This window comes from Archocentrus centrarchus, chromosome 24 (assembly GCF_007364275.1).
Source record: "Archocentrus centrarchus isolate MPI-CPG fArcCen1 chromosome 24, fArcCen1, whole genome shotgun sequence".
Classification (NCBI taxonomy): domain Eukaryota; kingdom Metazoa; phylum Chordata; class Actinopteri; order Cichliformes; family Cichlidae; genus Archocentrus; species Archocentrus centrarchus.
In genome coordinates, this window is record NC_044369.1 from 18,801,212 (window position 1) to 18,825,604 (window position 24,393).

Genomic DNA, 24,393 nt, shown 5'->3' on the forward strand with positions numbered 1-24,393 from the left:
ATCCATTCTAAAAACCACTTCTGATGTGTGTTTAGGATTATTGTCCTGTTGGAATGTCCAGTTGTGTCCAAGTTCCAACTATCTGGCTGGTGAGCTGAGGTGAAGTAGAAAAATTTGGAGATATTTCTCCTTCTTCATTATTCCATCAACTTTGTGCAAAACAAACAAAACAGCCCCAGAGCATGATGCTACCACCACCATGCTTGACAGTTGGTGCAGTGTTCTTAGGTTTGAAAGCCTCACCTTTACTCAACAAACAGACCTCTTGTCATTGTGGCCAAATAGCTCAGTCTTTGTCTCATCTGACCATGAAAGCATTTGGCTCGTCCATGTGGACAACTGCATATTTCAGTTGAGCTCGAAGGTGTTGATTTGAAGCAGGGGTTTCTGTCTTGGTTGGCACCCTCTCAGTCCATTGCGATATAAATCACGCTTCACTGTGGACAATGACACTGATGTTCCAGCAGTTTCTAATTCATGGCAGGCTTGAGCCTTGGTGGTTCCTGGGTTGTTCCTGAACATCGTAACCAATTTCCTCTCATCTGAGGGTGACAGTTTGGGCCTTCTTCCAGACTTTGGCAAAGTGTCAACACACCCAAATAACTTGTACTTACATACGATTGTTTAACTTGATGATCGTGGAATCTGCAGTTGTTTAGAAATGGGTCTAAGAGACCTTCCCAACTTGTGATAATCTACAAGTCTCCTTTTTAGATCTTTACTGATTTTCTGGGACTGTCTCATTATTCTGAGTTTTGGTCAAGCAAATCCTTTTAAAGCTGGCAAAGAGAAACTACCAGTTGTAGTCCATCATCATCAGCAACGGGAAGTTTATAGGCCTTGGTCTTGTTAAGTTAAACTTGTGTACCCAATTCTTGTTATCTGTATGCTGTACAATGGCTCCACCCTGGAAAAAGAACAGCTCTGACAACAACTGTACATGATCAGAGCACTGATGTTAAATGTTTTACTGTATTAATGTGGTGTGTTTTCTTGTGTGTGTGTGTGTGTGTGTGTGTGTGTGTGTGTGTGTGTGTGTGTGTGTGTGTGTGTGTGTGTGTGTGTGTGTGTGTGTGTGTGTGTGCTGGACAACTTCTTACTTATCTTGTATGCACATGTGCTTTGTGAGTGAAAGACATGAGCCATAGCTCATTAGAACAGCAGTAAGTCAGTTAAGGTCGAGGTAGAAATCGTGCATACGTGTCTCTGCGTGTGGATGTTTGTGTATTGCACTGCCTGTTTTTAGTGATGAAGACACACACACACACACACACACACACACACACACACACACACACACACACACGGCAAGTTTTTCCTTAAACTTGCAAATTAGACATAGTCTCTCTGATAAGCTGATTTAGTATAAAGTAGTAATATAACAGTAAATAATAACTATTTGGGATACTTGTTACATATTTGGATTTTTTCTCACAACTAAAACATGTTAGTCATCTCCTCCTCATATCCATCGGCCCCAGTAGCCCCGCGTCTCATTGGCTTAGAGGCCAGCCAATCAGCTGCAAGTTCAACCTTCTGGGGGATGGCCATTCAAATTGTGTGGCTGGGTGTTCTTGAGGGCCGGCTTTTACTTGGAGACCCTTGTCACACACATCTACCAGTCACAACAGTCAGGACTTCAAAGGCAGCAAGAGGCTGTTGGTGAGAAGTGTGAGTGACAGGAATACAGAGGCAGGGGACAATGAGGGGAGCTGAGAGTGTGATACAGCAGAGGAAAGGGCAGTAGATAGAGACAAAGTTTGAAGCCAAATAAAGAGAAAGTGACAAACAGTGCAGTGACAGATACAGACCACAAAAGCTGTTGAGCAGAAGGACAGGACAGATCAAGAGAGGGAGGAGGAGGCAGAAAGGAGCAGACGTCCCTGGGAAGAACATTTTCTCCTCTTCGGAGCATGGTGACAGAGTGCACATGGATTTAGTCGACCTCTACCTCCCAGAGTGTTTCACCTACCACTCTGACACAGAGTAAGTACTGCCTCCTGCCAGAATGACTCCACAGAACCCAAAGGGTGTCCTCTCAAATTGTACAAGTGCAGATGAAGCCAACATTGTCTTCATGTCGCACTGACTGACAGCTTCTTCATCATACTGACTGAGCAGGACATGACGGGACATTATTTCTGTGTATTTGAAATATTACTCAAATAATTGTTGCATAATAGAAGTGGTCTGTGACAGTCTGTATTGCAGAGGGTGACAGGAAACAATAGGGCTTGCTGTGGTGCAGCATCACCACTGTTTACTCCACCTTTAATGAAAAGGAAGTTGCTTGTGTTGCTACAGTATTTGCTCATCTTGTCGTGCCAATTTACATTGTTCTTTTCAGAGGAATACACATGAGCGCACACACACACAAAGCCTTATCCTTGCCAGCTTATCTTCTTTTGACATGATGTCGTGTAAATATTTGAGTTTAACTACATGTTAATTGTGGCCTGGAGTACTTTTCAGCTCTTGCTGTTCAGCAGTTTAAACAGTTTCATTTACGTTTATGTGGCTTGGTTACGTTCAGATCAAACTTTCGTGAGTGCGAAGGTTTGTTTGCAATGATCACAGTAGTCATTGTTCTCTCTGTGTTTGTTGATAGTGACGGTAAGCAGGTAAGGCCAGGTTAGAGGTAAATAGTGCCGGTGTGGGAGAATGGCCTGTGTCATCCGAGGCTGGTGAAAATCCTCCACAGCAGGCATGCTGATGAGAACAATGTAAATGAATATCTGGGGAAAGAGTGGACAAAGCAGCTGTTTGATTGTGTTTGCTTTTTTTTTTTTTTTTTTTTTTTTCTGATTGCCTATTGTTGCTGTAATCATAAAAAAAAAATGTTCATTATCATCATGGCTGTGGCGTAATCGACCTGGTGTTTTGGAGATTTATAGTAAGATTCCTCAAGAGAGAGAGTGAGAAGACGGGCAGACGTGAGCGGACAGTTTGCCTGATTGTTTGTGACACAAGCAACAGGATAAAGAACAGGAGAAAAGGTGATGGAGGTCAAAGAGGATCCCCATGTATGGCACGCTATCCATGTTTTCTGCAGGCCCAAGCTCCAGCCACAGGCACCGCATCTCTGTGCTTCATCCAAAGCCTGACTAAGGCTCTTACGGCTGCTTGGGGTGCCTCTGATCCCTGCTCATCTCTGGCTCATTAGTAATAAAAACAGTACTGAGACCCCACTGACCTCAATTGCTCTTCCTAAGTATTGGAGCTAAAAGGTTGGTCAACAGGCCCTTGAAGTTTTTTTTTTGTGTGATATTAAACTGAGACTTCCTTTCCTCCAAGGCTTTGAAATTTGTCTGTTTTTGCTCCATTTTCTTAGTGTATTGTGGTCAGTTTTCTAGATTTTCTTCCCTCCCTATTTTCCTCTTACTCTCCCTACCTCCATCATCCAGTGGGTCATTGTCTGCATTATGACTCTGCTCCTTTTGAAAGAAAGTGCCCCCCCCTCCCCTTTCCTTTCCTTTTGACACCCCCTCAGGTTAATGAGCCTCGGGACTGCCCCTTTCTCTCCGTCCCGCTCCGCTTTTTCACACTCCCTCTATCTGTCTGCCTCCCTTGTAATTTCCTCCTGCCTCTTGTCGCCTTCTCTGGCTTTTTGTCTTCTTGTTTGTTGTTGCCAAGATGCAGTTAGAGTTGTTTTGGATACTGGTATGATGACTTTGAATACCCCCACCCCCCCACCCCGCATATACACGCACTGATTTATCCCTGCTGCACTGGACTGTAGAAGCTGCACCAACCGTCTTTTGATGGGCTTTTATGTGGAGTTGTAGATTAGTAATCTGTCAGAGTGAATATCACATCACATCTGATCACCCTGCTCTAATGCAATTTCATTATGAAAGCAAAATGCCTACAACCCCCCCTTTCCCCCCTCCTCCCTGTGATGCATTATAATGGGAGAGCGCAAAGTATATCTCACTCTGTACCTGTCAGAGACTCGACACAGCAATATGGACACCTGTGATGGATAGCCATTGAGACTACCAGTGAGTCATTTTAAAAGGAAACTGAAATCTATTCACCGTGCTGCTATTATAGTCTTTGAAGTGGAGTGGAGAGGGTGGAGCTGTAGTGGTGGGGAGTATAGGAGCAAAATGGTATCACAGGGACAAAATGAAACATTTAAGGCACCTCAGTCAACATTATTTTGTTGTTTAAAAAAAAAAAAAAGCACTTTTCACTGTGTGCACTGTGGAAAGTAGTGCAGTGAAAATTCTTCGACTCTGCAACACTGTGCGACATCGTTTCCATCTGTAGATGGCTGTGCAAAAGCACCAGCAACCAGAGCTCAGAGGAGACTAAATATTAGATTTATATCTGCTAGAAGACGTGAGAAACAGGATCTCAAATGAATGGTAATGTTACTCGGATATGTAAATAGGCAAAAGTTGCCATGCCGCAAGAGTATTTGTGTAAGTTGCCAAAAAATTATTAATCGATCCAAAAAAAAAAAAAATTCTAAAGAGAAGGCAACCTAGTTTAAAAACTCAGCCTCAGTTTTTGGTGCTTGAAAGTTTATGATACTGCTGCTTTCGATGTGTTCCATCCGTACCAAAGACGTTCTGAGCTTTAATAGCCAACCAGTCGCTGTGATAACACTGCTACAGTTGTTTGGTTTTCCTGTAGAGACCTCGGCTCTCTTGCTGTTCGTATCCGTGTATGTCTTTGTGGGCTTGTAGAGGGGTCAGTAGCGCGTGGCCATGGTTTACTCAGTGGGTGGTTAAAAGCAGCCAGTCTTTTTGCCTATCAAATAAGTTGTGATTGGGAAACTGCTGATTTACATGGCAGGAAACAGGCTGACTTGGACAGCAGCCTCAACAGGCCATGAGAAGAGTGGGAGAGACGTATGGATGGTGTGTTTCTCTGCATGTGGAAAGAAATACAGCAGTTTTTTTTTTTTTTTTTTTTAAGTTGGGCCTGGCGACAAAGTGCTGCATGTGAGTATGTGTTGGGGTGTTTATGAAAACACATGCTTTGAAAATGTGTCTATAAGTATGTGTGCCAGGAGGTTTAGTGTGTTCCCGATCGCAGGAATCTGAAGTGTATGCAGAGAAGACTGTCTAAGCTTTTTTTTTTTACATCCATGCATGAAAGTCTGACACCACAATGTAAGCGGGCATGTGTGTGAGTGCGGATCACATGCCTGTGAGCCTACTGTACACCTCAGCTGGTTTCAGATGTTTTTTTCTCCTTGGCTTGGTGACAGAGAGTCTGTTGTGGTCACATCCTAATCCAGTAATAGAGCCATGATACACACTTTAACATTCAGGCCTAGGAGATGATTTATTTCAAGCTTTTATTATATAAGTAATAATGGAAAGTTTTTTTTTTTCTAAATAACTTTATTTTACATTTACCTAATGATTGGTTTCTAACAAAAACTGTACCCCCCACCCCACTCACCAGAGGGAAAGTTGAGCATATTTGAATTGAACTTTTGGATTGATGGTGTGGATGATTGCTGGTTTGGCTATTTTCCTAGGTTTGCTTACGCAAGCTCTTCTTTGAAAACAAAGCAGTGTAATGGACAGCAGCTTTGCATATGGGGGAAATCACAAACGGCTGGTTTCGCTAACACTCAGTCGGCTAGATGGATGGATGGATGGACGGATGGATAGCTGTGGAAACTGGGATGTGGAGGTTGTTGAAGCGTTGTGGATTTGTGGAATTAAAAAAAGAATATATTCAGCAGAAATTGTGGCCTTTCCAGTCCTTGTTTTTTAAACCTCTTAGCCGACAACTACACACCTGTGTTTGTGAAGAGATGTGAACCCATAAATTAGTGGTCTGGAGCATATTCATTACATGATTACTATCTGTGTAGATGATGCCTGAACTAATAAAACTAATATAAAAGTAATCAAAGCCCACAGACCTGAAGGTCAACTACATATATTAATATTAATAGCAATACCAGTGTGACTCATTAAATAAAGATGACCTCAAATTCTCCATCATAAATATGCATTAAAATAAGATGCATGCACACCCATCTTATGTATTAAATTTCCTCTTCTCTCTTTTTTTTTTTTCCAGGCATCTGGACAGGATGTCAGTGAGGGGCTTGGACCCCACCTGCCCCTCCTCTATAAAGCGTGAACCTTCCAGCCCTAGCCCCAGCTCTCAGGGTGATGTCAGCCCAGCTCAGCCCAGTCCTGGAAGCTCTTCCTCAGACACAAACTCCAGCTATGGTCCTCTCACCAAAGGCCACAATCACAGTAATGGACAGGACTCACCAGGCCTCTTTGGTCACACAACAGGGTTGGCCAATAATGGAGGAATAAATAGGTTGGTATATGTGTCATATTGTCCTTTATTTTATCTGTTTTACTCTGTTCCTATATGGGTACATTCCCTTTATTTTTCCTCTTCCTTTCTCTCTCTGCCACCTCTTTCCAGGAGGTTTGGTGACGAAGAAGGCCAAGTCAAGTGCGAATTCATGCTGGGCTCAGTAGCCAAACGGCTGTGTCTGGTGTGTGGTGACGTAGCCTCCGGCTACCACTATGGCGTGGCCTCTTGTGAAGCTTGCAAGGCCTTCTTCAAGAGGACCATCCAGGGTGAGAAAGACACTGTATATAAAACACATTCACAAACATGCTCGGTTTCAGCAACCGAGTTTGTTGAGATTAGCATGGCTGATAATGCCTCCCTGCATCATGTAAACTTGTTTTAGGAGCAACAAGGTGTAGATGGTCCCTGAGCATTTGTTTTGGTAAAAACAAGCCCTGATCAGTTAACTCATAGCTTCCGCCTTCAAAACTGCAGAAAGGCTTTAAATAAAGATCTGTTTGCAAGCAGCTGATGTGCGGTTATACTTAGATCACTGTGTGTATAGTCAACATGTCTGAGTTTGGGTTTAAAGCTTGAGGTGTGTGTGCAATTGCTTCAGCCCTGAAGGAAGTTAGCAAGGAGAGCCCGCAGCACGCAGTGTGTGTGTGTTTTAAAGGGATTGTCCTGGAGCTTGTCGCCTCCTGGCCTGAGTCAGGAACCTGGCAGGTTTAGGCCTCTGGAAGTTGGCCACTGTAGATGGGTTCAAAGGTCAAGCTTCAGTGGCTATCGCATCAGACAAGGAGATCTGGCTTATCAGATACTTCCTATCTCTGATCAAGGGTGGCAGCTGAAAGCACCCGCAACTGGCAGAAAGCCATCAGGCTTAACATACACCTCTGACTGCCAGTTAGTGTGGGGAACATGCATGGGCTGTTTTTTTCTTTTGTTTTGTTTTTGGTGGGGTGGGGGTGGGGGGTTATATCTTAATGCATGTACTGTGAGAGAAACTGCCACAAACTGATTGAAATCAGGGTCAGTTATCAGGGTAATCGGGGTCAGTTAGAGGCTGAGACCACAAATACAGTCTAAAGAGAGACTCAGCTGCATTGCTGCAAACGTAGAATGTGGTGTATTGTAGACTGAATACTAAAACCTTAAAGTCAGGATATCTCAGGTTTGAACATTTCTTTTTAAACTCTGTTTCTCACAAGTCCCTCAGTTTAGACCCTTAACAGATGTCTGTGAGGTTTGCTGTGTGATCTCAACATTTTCTCAAACATAACATTCGAGGAGGTGACAATGAGTAATACTGGATTGCTGCTTCATTGTCTGCAAAGCAATTACTAAGATTTTTTTCCACCTTCTCCCTCGTTCTCCTCCAGGTAACATCGAATACAGCTGCCCTGCATCCAATGAATGTGAAATCACCAAGAGAAGAAGGAAGTCTTGCCAGGCTTGTCGATTTGTGAAATGCCTGGCAGTGGGCATGTTGAGAGAAGGTCAGCTATACACTAAAAAAAAATCCCTTTCCGACTTGTGTCAAAACCTTACTTGAGCTGCCTTTTTTCTGGGATCGATCAGACGGTGGACTTGGCAGAAGTTCAAATCTCATTTTTCAGACAGTTGAGAGGGAGTGTGAAAGCTAACACAAGCCTGACTACGGTTACTTTGTAGTACATACCTCTAAACAATAACCAGGTAAACCTTTGACAGTATGCATTATAATTGTGTAAACCCAAGTGAAACCTAAAACTTCTGACAGTTAAACCTCAAGTGCTCTGTTCCTGCTGTGATGTGCGTGCATGTAGGTAATTTGTATGTGTGGTAAACACAAGTTTGAACAATGCAGAGCTGTGTCTTTGAGAGGGAGGAGAAAGCTAATAACTGCTCATCTGTGTCAGCCTTTGCTTCACAACTCTTCCTCCAAACTAGTCCACACAAGCCACGCCTATACAAACTGGACATGTGCCAGTGTGTATAGGTGTGTGAGCAGTGCTGCAGCAGCTGTTAAGATAACAGAGAGCGCTGTGAGCTGAATCAAAAGTGAAATGGAAGAGAGTTTAAGGGCAAATTAAACTGGAATGGGATAAGTTACCTACTAAACTAAGCCGGCTGTTTTGTAATTGTCAATAAAGTTTTGCCACTTTCTGCATCAGAATCATAGGCTCTGTGCTCCCTGATCCTGAGCACTTTAAAGTGTATTTGTACTTAAGGTCAAATAAATACTACATACACCAAATAGATTTAGCTTTCATATTCCTAGATTTTCTATAGCTATGATCCACGTTGCAAAATTTCATCACAAATACTCAGAAAATTGAGATGACAGTGGTGAATACATTCCAGAGATAATCTGTGACAGTGGTCAGGTGTTCCTTTAGTGTGACTGTGTGCCTGTGTGGTGACATATTATCCAGATTTAGAAGTGACTCAAAGAGGAAAACATTAGCGACCTCCTACTGTACTTGCCACTTGCTGCCTTCTGCGTACGTCCACGAGAAGATAGTGAAGAGAGGGGAGAGGTGATAAAACGCGTGAGTGGGTGGGTGGCTGCTGAAATCTGACTCACGAGGGAGAGTAAATAGAATTATTAAGCATTTAATTTTACATTGCAACATCTTGACTGATCCCCAGAAAACTCATTCTATGGATTTGACCACCCAGGCTCTAACAAAAAAACAAAAACAAAAAAACTCACCATGCTGCTATATGAGCTACACAACATGCCGTTAGGAAGCCTCATAGCAAATCTATTACCTTTTGTTTTTTTCTTTAGTAAAGGTTTTGCTACTTCTGAAACAGCACTGCAGAAGTTCTGGTTTGAGTGCATCTCTATATTGATTTTACCACATTGTTTTTTGTTTTTATTTATTTAAAATGTATTTTTTTCTTCCTTAAGAGCGATTTAACAGACAAGCACATTTAAGGGATGCATTATTGAACATGTCACAAATGTAGGTTAAGAAAATAAAAAAGGGAAACGTAACTGGCTGTTAAATAGGGCAGGAAAAAAAAAAAAACAAACATGTCTGATACTGGTAATAGAGACAATAGAATTGAATAGTAACTTTCTCTGTTTGCACAAAAATCCCAAATTTAGTGAGTGTGGGTGGGTAGTGGTCGGTCATTTCATGTTAAGAGTGATTAGCCATCTACCATTCAGAGATGCTCTCAGTGGAGTTTGATCCAGAGGGAGCTGAGCACCTTTAACAGCGATTTGAACGTATCTCTCTATTAGCCCATAGTGCAGTGGTTAACACATTCGCCTAACAAGTTTGAGGCCGTGAGAAAACACAAAATCCCTCGGAGGGTTGTGATAGGAAGGGCATCCTGCATTAAAAATCTGTGCCAAATGTGTGGCTCCATCTGCTGTGAATGAGGGAGTACCTGAAAGGAGCTTCTTCTGTCCTGTAACTAACTTACAGCATCTCACAAATTTTAAGACCCAAACTGTCCATCATATACATTCTTTAAGCACCTATAACGCAGACATTGTAGCCCGTGTGCTGACAGATTATCATAATTTTAGGTAGCCTCTCTTTTGGTTTCTCTTCCAAGCAAAGTCTGACTGTCAGATTTGTCAACTTCTCAGATGTCTCCAGTTACTTTTGTAGGTCTAATGCTACCAAGACCAATGGAAACAATGGTTAAAAATCATGAAAATATGACCCAGGTTGCAATAAAGGGGAATGACCCTTTAATGCCACCTATTCGTCTCTAAGCACACAGCAGCATCTGCTCACTGCAGGTGTGCCTGTAAGTTATGGATACGCAGAATAATAGCATCTTTACACGTGTTTGTGTTTAAACATGTCAGTCAGCAGCCACATTTATGCTCACGCCACTGTGTGTTCTCGTGAGCCAGAGTGTGTCTGCCCTTCTTCTAAATTAGCTGCTTTTAATAGGCTGGGGTGGACGGGTGGTGGTGGTGGGGCATCGACAGCATCCCAGTCTGCCGCTCAGCCCCCTCCTCTTTGCTTTCCCTCCTCCCTCGTAAATTCCTCCAGATGCCTTGTGGGACTCCTGGACCTCCGTGAAATGCGAACTGCCCCTCATAACTCTCGTCGTAAGCGCCCTCGTAATGCGCTTCATCGTGTATCGTAATGCCGCTCTTCCCTGGGGAGGCCGTAGTAAAGCCACAGACGGAGGAGCTGTGAGGTTTAATGGGGGAGAGTCAGAGCCATATTAAAAACACAGCTAAAAGACATATAGACCTCAGGCAGGATTTGATTAAGCCCTGTTTAGTGCCCATTTCCACAGTCGCTGGGGCTTCTTAGAGCACTTAAAAATGTGTATGTTTGAAAAAAAAATGTGAACAATATTTCAAACATGCACTTCATAATGCAGAAATTCTGTGTTTTTATGGTTTAACAGTTTATGAGTCTAAGAAATATGGGCAGTGGGGCAACAATTCCCTGACTAGCTCCCTCTTTTTTTGGTTTGTCTTCCTGTGTAATCTCCACTTCCTGCCGGTTGGAGTTACCTTTTCTTAGGGGTGTTAATCATGCAGTATTAATCAGCGTTCTGAGAAAAGCATCGGGACAGAGGAAAGGTAATGCCACAGTGGTGTTAGGAGCTGTCATGTATACGTTTGTGGCAATATCTGAGGAGTGTGGATTTGTTTATACTAAATACTAGACCACGCTAACCTGGATCAGTCTGGATCAGAGGCTGGATTTCTCTGTTCTGCAACCACCTGTATGCAGGCAGCATTTTAGGAACCTGTAAAGCCTCTTATGTGGAAGTCCATATGCCTTCAGATGAAGATGGTGTGATGAAAGAGGCAAAAAATAAATATGACTGTGTGTGTGTTTATCAAACTGAGATGGGCTGTTCAGAGGAACAGGAAGGAGGTGTGCGTGTATATCTGTTTTGTTATCCACCAAAGCTATTCTTGGCCTTCTGGTTGTCAGCACATTCCACTGTGAAAAGTTACACTCAGCTCCGGTGTGTGTTGTAGCTGTCGCATACGAGTGCAAACAAATATGCCTGCGGGAAGCCTGCTTTTCTGACATATCAAGCCACCAAAAAGTGTTCGAGTTGATTGGATGTTTGCCAACAGTGTTAAATCTAATGAGAACGCGCAGTAAAGCACCCACATCCTCTTCCAGCTAATCCATACTTGCCTCTTATGACATCATCAGCAGGTCAGGGGGCATTAGGTTTAAACTGCCAATCTCTCCTTTAATACCCTGCTCGTCTTCTCTAGCTGTACCTCCATCAGTCTTCACTCATCTTGAATGTTAGCAGACGTGTGATCTAAAATCTACTGTCATAATTGTTCTGCATTCATCTTGATACGATGTTTCCTTTCTGCGCTTGTCAAGAACAATCAAAGTATAACCATAGACTCTACAGTACCAGTCAAAAGTTTGGATGTAGCTACCTAGTGTCCCCTTGATTACCACATTTGGTTTCACATGCTAAGCTGGTGATGGCTATAGGCTCAGCTCAGGTGATATCACAGTGGCTACGTCCATCTTTTATATACAGTCTGCAAGTATGACTACTAGATTCTGGACTTGATTGATTGAATCCAGTTGGATGCCATTTTTGTCGCACCTACAAGTTATTTACATATTACAACTGTTTTAGATCAGTTGATGCTGCAAATTTAGACTTCTTTGTAGTACTTAAAGAGCTTTTGCACAAATCGCTTGACAATGAAGAGCGACAAAATGCAACAAGACAGTCCATTTAACGTGATAATGTAGATAACTGGATATGGATACATTGGTTCAAACGGTCGAGCTAAAGCCCTTCAAAATGCTTAGATCACAAGGACTTTTCCATGAAGCTATATATTTTTCCAAATAAGCAACAATTAAACAAACACACCCTTGGCTATTGTTTAACAATTGTTAAAAACAGTTTTAAAAAAATAAAGCACTTCAGCAGGACTGTCTGGGTGTGTCTGGATTAGATTTGATTGACAGCAGCTTGTTAAAGGAAAAAGGCTGGGAACCCAACACCAACTTTTGATTTTAATGCAAATATTATTGAATTCTGATTGGTCCCAAAGCAGTGAGCAAAACTCAGATGCACAAATGGCTTCTTTGAAATATCTATAACTAATATGTTTGCTGAGAATATTATATACAAATAAAGGTTTGTGACTCATGTAATGAGGCTGACTGATTAATAGGTGCTGTGTAATATAGAGTGTTATAATGTGATCTCTTAGGTGATGAGTACATATTGATTTTGTGTCTGTGTCAAATGACTCCACTTTTATTAAATATAGAAATAAACACATGCGGTATGATAATTGTTAATATCCTGTTGGCTACAGCGAAGGTTACAGGGCGGACTGTTATGCACGATCCTCTCCTCCATCTCACCTTCATCTCTCTTCACGCTACATTAACTTATAAAGTAGAATTTCTATAAATTATATGGAATTATATGTTAAAGTAAATCACACCTATAAAATAGCTCTACAAACCATTGATATGGAACTGATAAAACCCCAAAACACATCTTGCATGTCTGACTAAGAAAATCTTATTTGATGTTCTTAATGTTGATGTAAGCGCTCCATAAATATCTGCATAAGTAAGAGTAAGTACAGCCGGCTGCAGGCTCAAAGGCGTGGGGTATTACTGTGAGGTGTCAAGTGGGCAAATACCCTTGGTGTGTCTCTTACTGATGCCAGTACCATTATGTATCTATTCAGGGCCACTATGGCTATTTACACCATGTAGACCGAGTAACCCAACACCACTACTGAAGTGTTCCTGAGTCACGTTCACCTCACTGGATGCATGCATCGTCTTCGCACAGGCACATGAGTGTGAATCCAATCAGCTTCCCCTCGTCAAACTGCCCCCTTTGGACACACACACACACACACACACACACACACACACACACACACACACACACACACACACACACACACACACACACACACACACAAATGCACACTTAAATCCCCATCGTCATGGTGACGGGGTTATTGCCACAGTGCTTGTTAAGATGAGCAGTTGTCACCAGCTGCTCTAAAGTTGTTGAGTGTCATGTTACAGGATGCATGCTGCGGTGCCAGCATTAGACTTACCCACTCCATTCTCCTTGAGATGTCAGTATATTCTGCTCGGTGATTGGCCAACTTCCTGATGGTTTACTGGGTTTGACATAAGTCTTTTCCTGATAACCCAACTTTATTTATTTAGTCATTGGGAAAACCTTTTATTTGTTGTCATATATCATCCACTGGTTTCTGAGCTGCTGGTTTAAAGTCTGAAATTTCAGCACTGATGCTGTTGCAAATCTGTTTTCTTTTTGGAACCAAAATTATCAATAACTTGGAGAAGAGGGTCAACAAATGTTAGCAAGTTTGATAAGTAAGGTGCATTGCAGACATATACTTGACAATTAGTGCTAAGTAACATACAGTTGTGGTCAGAGGTTTACATCCACTCATCACGGGCACAAATGTCATGGTAATTTTGAGTTTTTAATGATTTCTTTGAACAGTTCCTTTTCCAGGGTGGAATGATTGTACAGTGTGTATCTTTAATGACTTTAAAAAACAAGAATTGGGTGCACAAGTCTGAATTTATTTTGCATTTTCTCTGATCCACACAGAGCCAAATGTATACATGCACCCACACTAATATTTGGTTAAATGTCCCTTAGCAAGTTGCATCTCAACCAGATGCTTTTGGTAGCCATCAACAGGCTTCTGGCATAATTCTGGCTGGCTAGTTGACCACTCTTCTTGGCAGAATTGGTAGAGTTCATTCAAATTGGTTGGTTTCCTGTCATGAACCGAGCTTTGAAGCATAGTCCACAAATTTTGAATAGGCTTGAGAGTTTTACATCAACATGGATTGAGAGGGTGTTGCTTCAAAATCAACACCTTCAAGCTCAACTGAAATTTGGAGCTGCCCACACAGGCACACAAATGCCTTCTAGAGAAAGGTTTCATGGTCGGATGAGACAAAGATTAAGCTATTTGGCCACAATGACAAGGGGTATGTTAGGCCTTCAAACCTAAGAGCACTGTACCAGCAGCCAAGCACAGTGGTGGTAGCATCATGCTCTGGGGTTGATTTACTGCCTGTGGCACTGCTACATTGCACAAAGTGGATGGAATAATGAAGGAGGAAGATGACCTTCAAATTTTTCAGCTTCACCTCAGCTCAACAGCCAGACGGTTGAAACTTGGAAACAACCAATCTGCCAAGAAGAGTGGTCAAATATTTAGCCAGAATTATGCTAAGTATAAAACTGTCTGGTCCAGGTGCAGCTTTCTAAGGTAGATTTAACCAAATATTAGTCAAGGTATGTGTTTTTTAAAGACATTAAAGATGTATGCTGTACAATCATTCCACTCTGGAAAAAAACAGTTCAAAGAAATCATTAAAAGCCCCAAATTACCATGACATTCCTGCCCATGATGAGTGGATGTAAACGTCCAACCACAATTGTGCAGATGAAATTCTTGAATGATCTGTTCAAATAACTGACTACACAACAAAACATATCATTTGTCAGCTAACTAAACACAGTTGTGCCTCCACTTAGCTGAGCTGAAGCCTAGCAGATACTTAGCAGCTATCTGTGTCATCTACATGCCTTCAAAACATTAATTCAAATGAGGATTTTTTTCAAACACGATTAATGTGAGTCAAAATGAAAGGAAATTTTCCACGAGTGTGCATTAGCATAATTAAAGTATGCTTCTATATTTAAAAGGACTCGTCTATATTTACAGTGTAACTCTCAGTTTTTCTGAGCATTGAATTGGCCAAGATTTTACGCCGGATGCCCTTTGTGATGCAACCCTCCCTATTTATCCGGGCTTGTGACTGGTACTGGCTTGTGGCTATGCTAAACATTAATATCCTGTGTTTGTGTTGATGTAGGTGTGCGTCTGGACCGGGTCCGAGGTGGCAGACAAAAGTACAAGAGGAGAATAGATGCGGAGAACAGCCCATATCTGCACCCTCAGAACACCTTGCCACAGAAGAAATCATGTAAGTGTACAAATAAAACTTTATAATAACTGATCCTGTGTTAACGGAGTCATTTCTTACAGATATGAAAGAGCCAAAACAGTCAACTGCAGCATATTCATGGATAGTGACTTGCAAATACATAACAATGACAGCACAGAGTACAAGTTTTACAATTTTACTGCTGTTTGTGTGCACTGCCGTCATCTTGAGTTGTTAAGTTGCTGCAGTGGGGCTGCTCTGACTTCCTGAGTTGGAAGTCTGATTTGGGGGTGGGGTGGGGGTATTGGCAAAAACAGTCAATATAAATGTGAGCAGCCCAAATGTATGTCTGAAAACTAAAGAAAACTACACCACCTTTAACTTCAAAAGTACATTTTTTTTTATCCAATATTAATAAACTTCAACTCATTTTAGTCTCTGTAGGTGGTGTGGTGGAGAACAAGGTTGTATCTCTGCTGCTGGTCGCCGAGCCAGAGGCCATCTTCGCCATGCCGGATCCCACAGTACCCGAGAGCGACATCAAGGCTCTGACCACTCTGTGTGACCTGGCTGACAGAGAATTGGTGGTCAACATTGGCTGGGCCAAGCACATCCCAGGTATGATTCCGGCAGGTCCCACCTGCCTCACTCGCTCTCCTCGCACAAGCCACCGCACACATTAGCTCCATTAAGTCTCTAATCAGATCAGTGGAGGGATTGTTCTGACTTGTAGCGGCCAAGACACTCACGGGAAGCCCAGAGGAGGGAGGTAATGTTGGCTCGGCTGTGTGTTATCTGTCCATCATCCTCCTGTGTGTGTGTGTGTGTGTGTGCGCGTGCCGTGCCCTTGCTGACCAAAGTGCGCTCCTAATATATCAGCCAGATGAGCCACGGCCACCTGGAAGTTTTAATTCATTTCCTGGGCCGCAGGCGTTTCCCTGTGCAGTCTGAATTATGGAAATCCTCCTGGCACTTGGAGCACACTTAGCTTCTCCTCTGACAGAGGAACAGCAGAAGGATGTCCGGAGCTTTTTTTTTCTTTGAATAAAAAGGTGGAGAGCAGAGGGGAAGTGCATTCTGACAGCTTAGTGGGATTAATACAGCTTTGTTGATGGTTGTAATCATGTGCAGCAGAGGTATGCAGAGTGGATCTGCTTTTGATATTACAGGTTTAGACCCAGGAATGATAAAAGCACCGTGATTCACAAGCACTTTACACCCTTTGGGTGGTTGTTTTGGGCAACCCTCAGATATAAGATGCTCCAAACTGGTGAAATGAATTCTCTTAATGCTGCAGTGTCTTCAAGACTGGGATACTTTTATTAACAGAGTGTGTGCACACAGGCTTAGATTGGTGCTGAAGTAAAAATGGAATAACTGTGGAAAACAGGAATGGCATTTTAGGCTTTATTTTCATTACTGACTCATTTATCTGTTAATTTCTGTTTAATCATTTAGTCATTCAATTCATGTATCAGACATTAAAGCTGATATCTTCAAAATTCAATCACCAGTCCAAAATACAAAGATGTTCCATTTGCGATCAAACAGAGAAAGTGGCAGTCGCTTAAATAGCATTTTGCTTGTAAAAATTGCTGCCTGTTATATTTTGGTATTGACTGATTAACAACTGTTTAGAAAGTACTGGATGGCTGCCATTCATTAGAAATCCATGCGCTGCAGTGAAAACACATTTAAACTTTACTATAAATTATAGTGGTGATCCTAACATTTGTGTGTGTGTGTGTGTGGGGGGGGGGGGGGGGGGGGGGGGGGTCAAAGTGTCAAAGTCAGTGATGAAGTGTGTGAAGTTTGATGGGTCTACTTTGAACAGTCTGCATCTACGGTGTGAATTTGAACATCCCAGGTCACATCGTTCTCGAGTTATTGCTTCACAAGATTTTCAGAAAATGTAACCTCTGACCTTTACCTTCAGGTCAAGGTCAGTGAGACTCAAACTCATCGCAGATTTCTAGTAGATGCATCTATGGTGTGAATTTGAACATCTTAGGTCACATTTTTCCCAAGTTATGGCTAACATTAAAGTTTTTGTGGAACCGCCGCAGACACTGACGTCGCCGACGCCAAAGCGGTGACGATATCTTGAACTTTTCTTCGAAACAGCTGAGCTAAAAAGGAAAACTGCAGGGTATCTGAATCATTATTTACATCAGCTCCAGCAGGATAGAGGTCTTATCATCTGTCTTGATTCCACTTCCATCCAGTCTTCTCATCATTTCTTTTCGTTCTTTCGCTGCTTTATCCACACTCAAAACATCACCAGGGAAACACCTGGCCTTTTTTTTGTTGATGCCTCGTCTCTGAAATGCTTACAAAACAAACAAAGCGGGTGCACGTGCACCTCTCTCACCTACGTTCGCCTCCATATTTGCGCCTACATAGTGAACATGAAGCAACCATTTGAGTCAGTGTTGGTGTTTGGTGTCCATCATCAGCGTTTCCATTGCCCCCCCCCCCCCCCCCCCCCCCCCCCCACACACACACCACACTTCTCACCTCCCAGGGCTGCTACTGTCTGCTTTTCTCCCATTGTCATTGGCTCTTTATTGTCAAGACAGATGGGAGTCTGAGTGATGGGTGTATTTGTAGCCCTTTGCCAGTGGAAGGTTTAGTGGGAGAGTGGAGCAGCGGTGCACACGCAGCAGATACCCACCTGGGGGGCGGGGGAGCTTTGATTTCAATCAAATGTCAAGCACATTTTATTCAAACTTCTGAAATGTCACAAAAAAAATGCAATAAAATTATTTAAACACCCATAGCGTCAGATGACATTCAATATATATTTTTTAACATTTCATATCAAATACGTGAGATACAGGGGTGCAGTATTCATTATTAACATTTCACTGAATTCAGACTCATCATACCAGCAATGAGACCTGTTAGCCTGGCTCAGTCACAACATCATTTAGAATTTCTAAGTGAGAATAAAATAAGTTACTGCTTGAGTCCCTAACTGGACACCATGGTGTTATCAAAAAAAAACATTGTCCCTTTAGTGATCAGCCTTCTCAATTTAACAAAAATATAATAGACAGACAGTGGTGGAAAAATAAGAGTGAGAAAGAGGATGAAGATAAAGATGAGATTTGCCAGAGAGGACATGACAGACATCTCAAGATAAAAACAAACACAAAAAGAAGAGACAGGACAACAATATCTAAGGAATAAGTTGAGGAGGTAAAAGCTAGAAAGACAGCTCAGCCTACAAGAAAGAAAGAGAAAATGTACACTGAAGAGTCACATGCACTGAGAATATGGGTATTTAAAAAAAGACTGGCCTTTCCTGGCAGCGTAATGGCCGTGTCACATCAGCTCTGGGTGAGTGGCAGGACACACAGCCCCCACTGTTGAGAGAATCGGGGTCCTGGGCAAAGTGGCCCGGGCCATCTGAGTTCTTTGCCCAGGGGGAGGTGAGTGTGATGTGGCTACTGTCCTGGCTGCTCTCCCCTCCTCCGTGTCTGCTCTTATCAGGCAGATTGACAGTGATGCAATCTGAAGTCTGAGAGCCGGACCGGCAGATGAGCTGGCTAAAGACCAACTGCCCTCTTTGTTTTTGGCCTTTTTGAGTCCATAATGCAAGTTGGCTGTCAAACAAATGTGCTTTAAGGGTGACTGTGGTGTGACTATCCATGTGCTGTTGTTGATATGATCCAAACACTCGCAAGATTTTTCTCCTCCTTGTTGCCCTCAGTAAACCTTCGCCTGGTCCATTTAATGCATGATCTTTTCTTTTTATTGATGGTTTAACTTTACCTCAAAATCTATCAATATTTTGCTCAAGATTTCATCATACAAGCTCAAACACAAACTCACGCAGGTCTCTCTTCCTGATCGATGATCCTGCGCCGGCATACTGTTCCCTATCGGCCTATAAAATTGTGCACAGACAGCTTTTCCAATCAATCAGGGAGCGATAGAGGGGGAAATGGGTGCCACTGACATCCCTGCGGTGATTGTAAAGAGCAGTGGATCCTGATAACAATCACCAATGGTGTCAAAAATACAAACACCACCCCCTCCTCGCCTTGGTCTGTAAAGTCATTCGTTTAATTACAGTAAATGTGCGCAAGTGTGTGTGTGTGTGCATGTAGGTTTATGCGGGGGCTGGGAGTGGGTTTAATCATACTCCTGTGGGGTGTAATTGTCAATCAAAGCAGGTATGTCCTGCAGAGAGTAATTAGATTCACTACCTATTCACTCCCTCTGTCCTTTGCAGTGCCCTTTCCTGTGTGGCCTTCCCGTGTGTAAAATAATTCTGCTACATGCAAATTCTCTATTATCACTTGCATTAATATGCATGGATAACCACATTTATGCTAAGCTAAGCTTTACAGCAAGTCAGTCCAGAATGCGAGCAAGCGAGAGAATTTTTCACGAGAAAGCTAAATGAGGTATTAGCTTTGTCAAAGTATAACAATGTGTCATCAGCATACAACAATATATAATAAACATGGCACTCTAATGATGTGGGCAAGAGAATGATAAGGTGACATTGGTATAATGCCATTGGTGTTAATCATTGCAGGCTTATTATGTAATAATTGAATTATTTTAATGAAATTGGAACCCACTTGAAAACGTCGCAAGAACTCTCATAAGAAGCCTAATCCCACTGTAGCCTATTAAAGTGTTTTTGTGCATCAAGGGTCAACACGGCACAGCACAGGGAAGCATTTTCTTTGACAGTAACAACAGGGAGTAGATGGTGAACGTTACGTTAAACGGATGCCTGCAGTGCTTTTTTAGCTCTTATTTACCACTCCAAAGAGCTTTATAGTACAAGCCACATTCACCATTTTCACACACGCATTCATACAGTGATGTATTCTGTGCATGCAGGTCTTTATTTAACACACGCACATACACACTCACAGACTGTTGATGCATCAGCAATTTGGTGTTTAAGATTATTCCCATCACGAGGACTGGTGGAGCTGGAGATTCAACCAGTGACTTGCTTTACCCTCCAAGCGAAAGCAACAGTCAGTGTTATCAGATACAAGTCATTGTTTTCATGAAACTGGTCTAATTTTGTAATGGCCAAGATCTGTCCATTCAGGACAGATAATGATCTGTAATTGCTGCATTTAGTGATGGGATTTAAGTTATATTTGAGTTGAGGAATCTATCACATTTTCAAAGTCATGTGGAAAGTCCGAATTTAAATTGTGGTTAAAGATCAGCATGGATAATAAAAGGAAATCGTGACCTAAATGATCCAAGGGAGTACTTCGGTGGCTGCCTTCCCAAAAAAAAACTGGGGGACCAGGCAGGACAAAAGTGTAAAAACTGGGGATCCTGTATGTGCCACCTAATAGCATCTATTAGACACTTTCTGCCTGTCAGTTTATGAAGCTGGTTTATTCATGAAATATTTCTATTATAAGTCTCAAGCACCATCCAATGAGGTTATTTAAGCAGACTTTTGAAAGTTCCCTTTATTGTATGGGCCTTGTAAGACTGTAAACTGACATCTTGGGAATCTTTCTGTATTCATTTTTTTCTTTCAGGCTTCCCTTCACTCTCTCTGGCAGACCAGATGAGTCTGCTGCAGAGCGGCTGGATGGAGATTTTGATTCTTCGAGTGGTGTTCCGCTCGCTGGCCTTGGAGGACAAATTGGTGTATGCTGAGGATTACATCATGGATGAGGAGCAGTCGAAGTTAGCTGGGCTGCTTGACCTCAACAATGCCATCCTGCAGCTGGTGAAGAAATACAAAACCATGGGGCTAGAGAAGGAAGAGTTTGTCGTACTCAAAGCTATTGCACTTGCTAACTCAGGTATGAACCTTGTTATTACAAAGATTTGTAATGTATTTGTACATTTGTTGTATTTCTTTTCACTCCCTGCACTTTGTTTTCGCAATAAAACCATTCAATTTCTTATTCTTCAAATATCACTTTGGTCTCTCCTTATAGACTCCATGCATATTGAAGACTCAGAGGCAGTTCAGAGGCTCCAGGACGTCCTTCACGGAGCCCTGCAGGACTATGAAACCACCCACCACCCAGAGGATCCTCGGCGAGCGGGCAAAATGATCATGACCCTCCCTCTTCTCCGTCAGACAGCTGCTCGTGCCATCCAGCACTTCTGCAGCATCAAACAGGACGGCCGTGTGCCTATGCACAAACTCTTCCTCGAACTTCTGGAGGCTAAAGCCTGACCTGAACACAGACAGCCATTAGCTTCGTCCTGCAGGGGTTAGCATGTGAGGAAGTGAAGGATAACAGGTGATCATAGGGGTTTCACGCCATGTTTTTGTCCATATCAGCTCGCATTTGACAGTAAAGTCTCGAATTTGCAAGTGGCGGGAACATTTTTAAAGCCACACTCCTCCTCCTACCAATGACAGATTAAATGAAAGCGGAAAAGAAAGCTGTAAAAGTGGCATTCTGTGTCGCAGTGACAAGGCTGTTGTCGTCTTCGCTATTTGTAACACCGAGTTAAACGTGCTGACCTGCTTCAAAGGATGAAGACAGATGGACAGGTGGCGTTAAAAGCAGAAGAGTCGCCTTCTAGAGATATCTACAGTTACATGCCAAACTTAGAGCTTCTTTTCTCAACAGACCACATGATACTTGAAAATCCTCGTGGATTACTTTATTCATCATGAAGCCTGTAAAATCTGCATTCTTGTGCATTTAGAGAACCTGTTATGATTTGGGTTTGTTTGCCCTTTTTTGTATGAAAATGGTATATGTGTCCTAAGAGGTACTAGAGTAAGTCTTGCCAAAGAGTAGAGACTCATATTATTGAATAATACCAGCAAATATCCACAATAATAGGATGTGGCCTATAAGGCATTCACGTAAACCTTCATCCCTGCTCTGTGGTTTATTGCAAAAATATCTTATATATATTCACTACTTTCATACATCAGTGACTAAACGGAAGCGATTAAACGATCAGCACCTAATACAACAGGAACTGGCATCTGGAGTTTAGTAGAACTTTTCAGGGAAAGAGTATATCATGATGCAACTGAAGTGATATTTATTTAAAAAGTGGATCTGCTCTTTTGTTTTTCTTTTACTAAATATGGCATTAATGAGCAATTGCAGTGAATAATATTTTTTTTTTTAAGATTTTTAAATGATATCATTGTAATATAATTTTTTTACCAGCTTCTCTGCTACAGCACTGATATCTATACCATATCATTAAAAATGAAAGACAACATGATTAACAGTGGAGTCTGTACTTGAAGATCATAATGTTGTAGAGCTGTGTAGACCCGTAGATATAACTATGTAAAAAAAAAAAAAAAAATGGCTGCCATACTGTATAATCTGGAATAGGGAGGCGCTCGATGTCTTTTCTATGATAGACGTCTGTGTAGGATAAAATTTGTGCACTACTTTTCCTTTTAGCCATAAAGTTTGGGGAAACTGGTGATGGCACTCTGCTAATCTGTTAGTGTGTTTCGTGTGAAGAGTAGTTTTTCTGTCTTTTTCTGCACATGTTTAAATGAAGGGATTAAACTAGGGAAGGAATCTCAGTACATGAAATACAACATCCAAGTCCTTGTTTAACTCAAGGTACTGTGACACTAATAATGTGTATGTTTTTTTTTGTTGTTGTTTTTTTTGTGGTGAGAAAAAAAACAGATGTAGCAGCAAAATGACAGTTTAAATGTATGTCATGTATGACTTGCTGTATGTACATCATGTCTTACGCCAACAGATAATGTCTAAAGATGCAATTAAGCTTTGTTTGGATGAGCTGTGCTGTGCTATTTCATTCTCAGGTGGATTTTTTTGGGCAATAAAGATGATCCCCTTAATGCAAAAGCTCATATTATCCAAGTGTTCCCTTCTTCCTCAATAAAGCGAAGAGGGGTTTGAAACAAATTCATTAAGAGCTGGTAAGTGGGTGCATTCTATTCCACGCAGTCTGACAATGGACTGTCATTTTCAAGCTAGGCCCATTATGGCACATTTAGGCCATCTGAGCCCAGTTGGATAGAGATTTATAATTAACAGCCATAATGTAATGAAGTCTAACAGTGGCCCCGGAGAGTGCTGGTCATCAGCTGCCTGTTGAGACTGACAGAAGCAGAGGCATTCGACTCATTGCTTCATCATACTGTGATCTTTAGAAAAACAACCTCCCTCGCAATGAAGGTTTTTTTTTTTTTTAATTTTGCAATACAGTTTCCATTATTTAGTATTTAATGCAGCAGAAAAATGTTTTGCTAAATTTACATTGTAGTGTATTATATTCTCCTCGCAAAGTATCTTTGCTAGTTGTGTGATGGGCAAATCCACAGCTACACAAATGAAATACACTCACTGCCTATTAACACAAATATCTAGTTAGCTACATGGCAGCAACTCAGTGGCTTTAGGTATGCTGACTTAATCAAGATGATTAAATGATCAGCACCTAATTAATTCACACAAGCATCAGAATCAGGAAGAAAGGTGATTTAAAGGTACAGTCAGCTTTTGTGTGTGTGTGTGTGTGTGTGTGTGTGTGTGTGTGTGTGTGTGTGTGTGTGTGTGTGTGTGTGTGTGTGTGTGTGTGTGTGTGTGTGTGTGTGTGTGTGTAATTACATCTGATGCTTTATTATGAACTTAGAATTAATCCATTAAAAATAAATAGGAGCGGGCCCACTATCTTAAATATAGTGGCTGAGACTGTGTTTTATGAATGTAACTAGATATATGTAGATATATGTAATATGCTAAAGGTGGAGGAGAAGAGAACTTGTAGGCATTCCCATGCCATGGAGGCAAATTCTCATTTATGTTTGCACCTTCAGACTCAAGATATGAAGGATCATATGTTTTATCATCTAAGAAGGGGTCCACCAACGCCACAAATATCTCAATAAAACCTCATCCTCTTCCTCCTCACCTCAAGCCTCATCTTCTGAACGGAAGTCAGTCTAACACATGAAAACGTGCATAAACATGCTTTTTTTATTTCCAGTATTGTTGCAGTTACTTATTGTCAGCAGATTAGACGTGTGACCCGCCCGTCCCCGGACAGCTGACAACAAAGCCAGCTAAAAAAAACAACAACAGCTGGTAATAAGCTAACATTGTGTCAGCTAATGTTAGGTTCGAGTGTCCTAAAAATCCCACTTTCCCTCTGATAAAGAGTTTGATTACATTCTCACATCATATGAGAATGT

The 24,393-nt window shown here is 41.9% G+C and overlaps 1 protein-coding gene across 1 annotated transcript; it reads left to right on the top strand.

Annotated features, from left to right (window-relative positions):
* The first annotated feature begins 1,612 nt into the window (after positions 1-1,612).
* Positions 1,613-23,029, top strand: LOC115774757 (estrogen-related receptor gamma-like). Its single transcript, XM_030722157.1, has 8 exons — positions 1,613-1,986; positions 6,052-6,303; positions 6,415-6,572; positions 7,668-7,784; positions 15,159-15,269; positions 15,666-15,848; positions 20,765-21,034; positions 21,173-23,029. Exons 1-8 carry the CDS (start codon positions 1,931-1,933, stop codon positions 21,415-21,417), a joined length of 1,392 nt encoding a protein of 463 aa, XP_030578017.1. The 5' UTR covers positions 1,613-1,930; the 3' UTR covers positions 21,418-23,029.
* The last annotated feature ends 1,364 nt before the right edge of the window (positions 23,030-24,393 follow it).

What these genes read in the sequence shown, in the direction of transcription:
- LOC115774757 (XM_030722157.1), top strand. Translation starts at nt 1,931, where the DNA reads ATGGATTTAGTCGACCTCTACCTCCCAGAGTGTTTCACCTACCACTCT. An exon ending in CTTGCCACAGAAGAAATCAT is followed by an intron (nt 15,270 to 15,665) that starts GTAAGTGTACAA and finishes AACTCATTTTAG; the next exon opens with TCTCTGTAGGTGGTGTGGTG. An exon ending in TATTGCACTTGCTAACTCAG is followed by an intron (nt 21,035 to 21,172) that starts GTATGAACCTTG and finishes CTCTCCTTATAG; the next exon opens with ACTCCATGCATATTGAAGAC.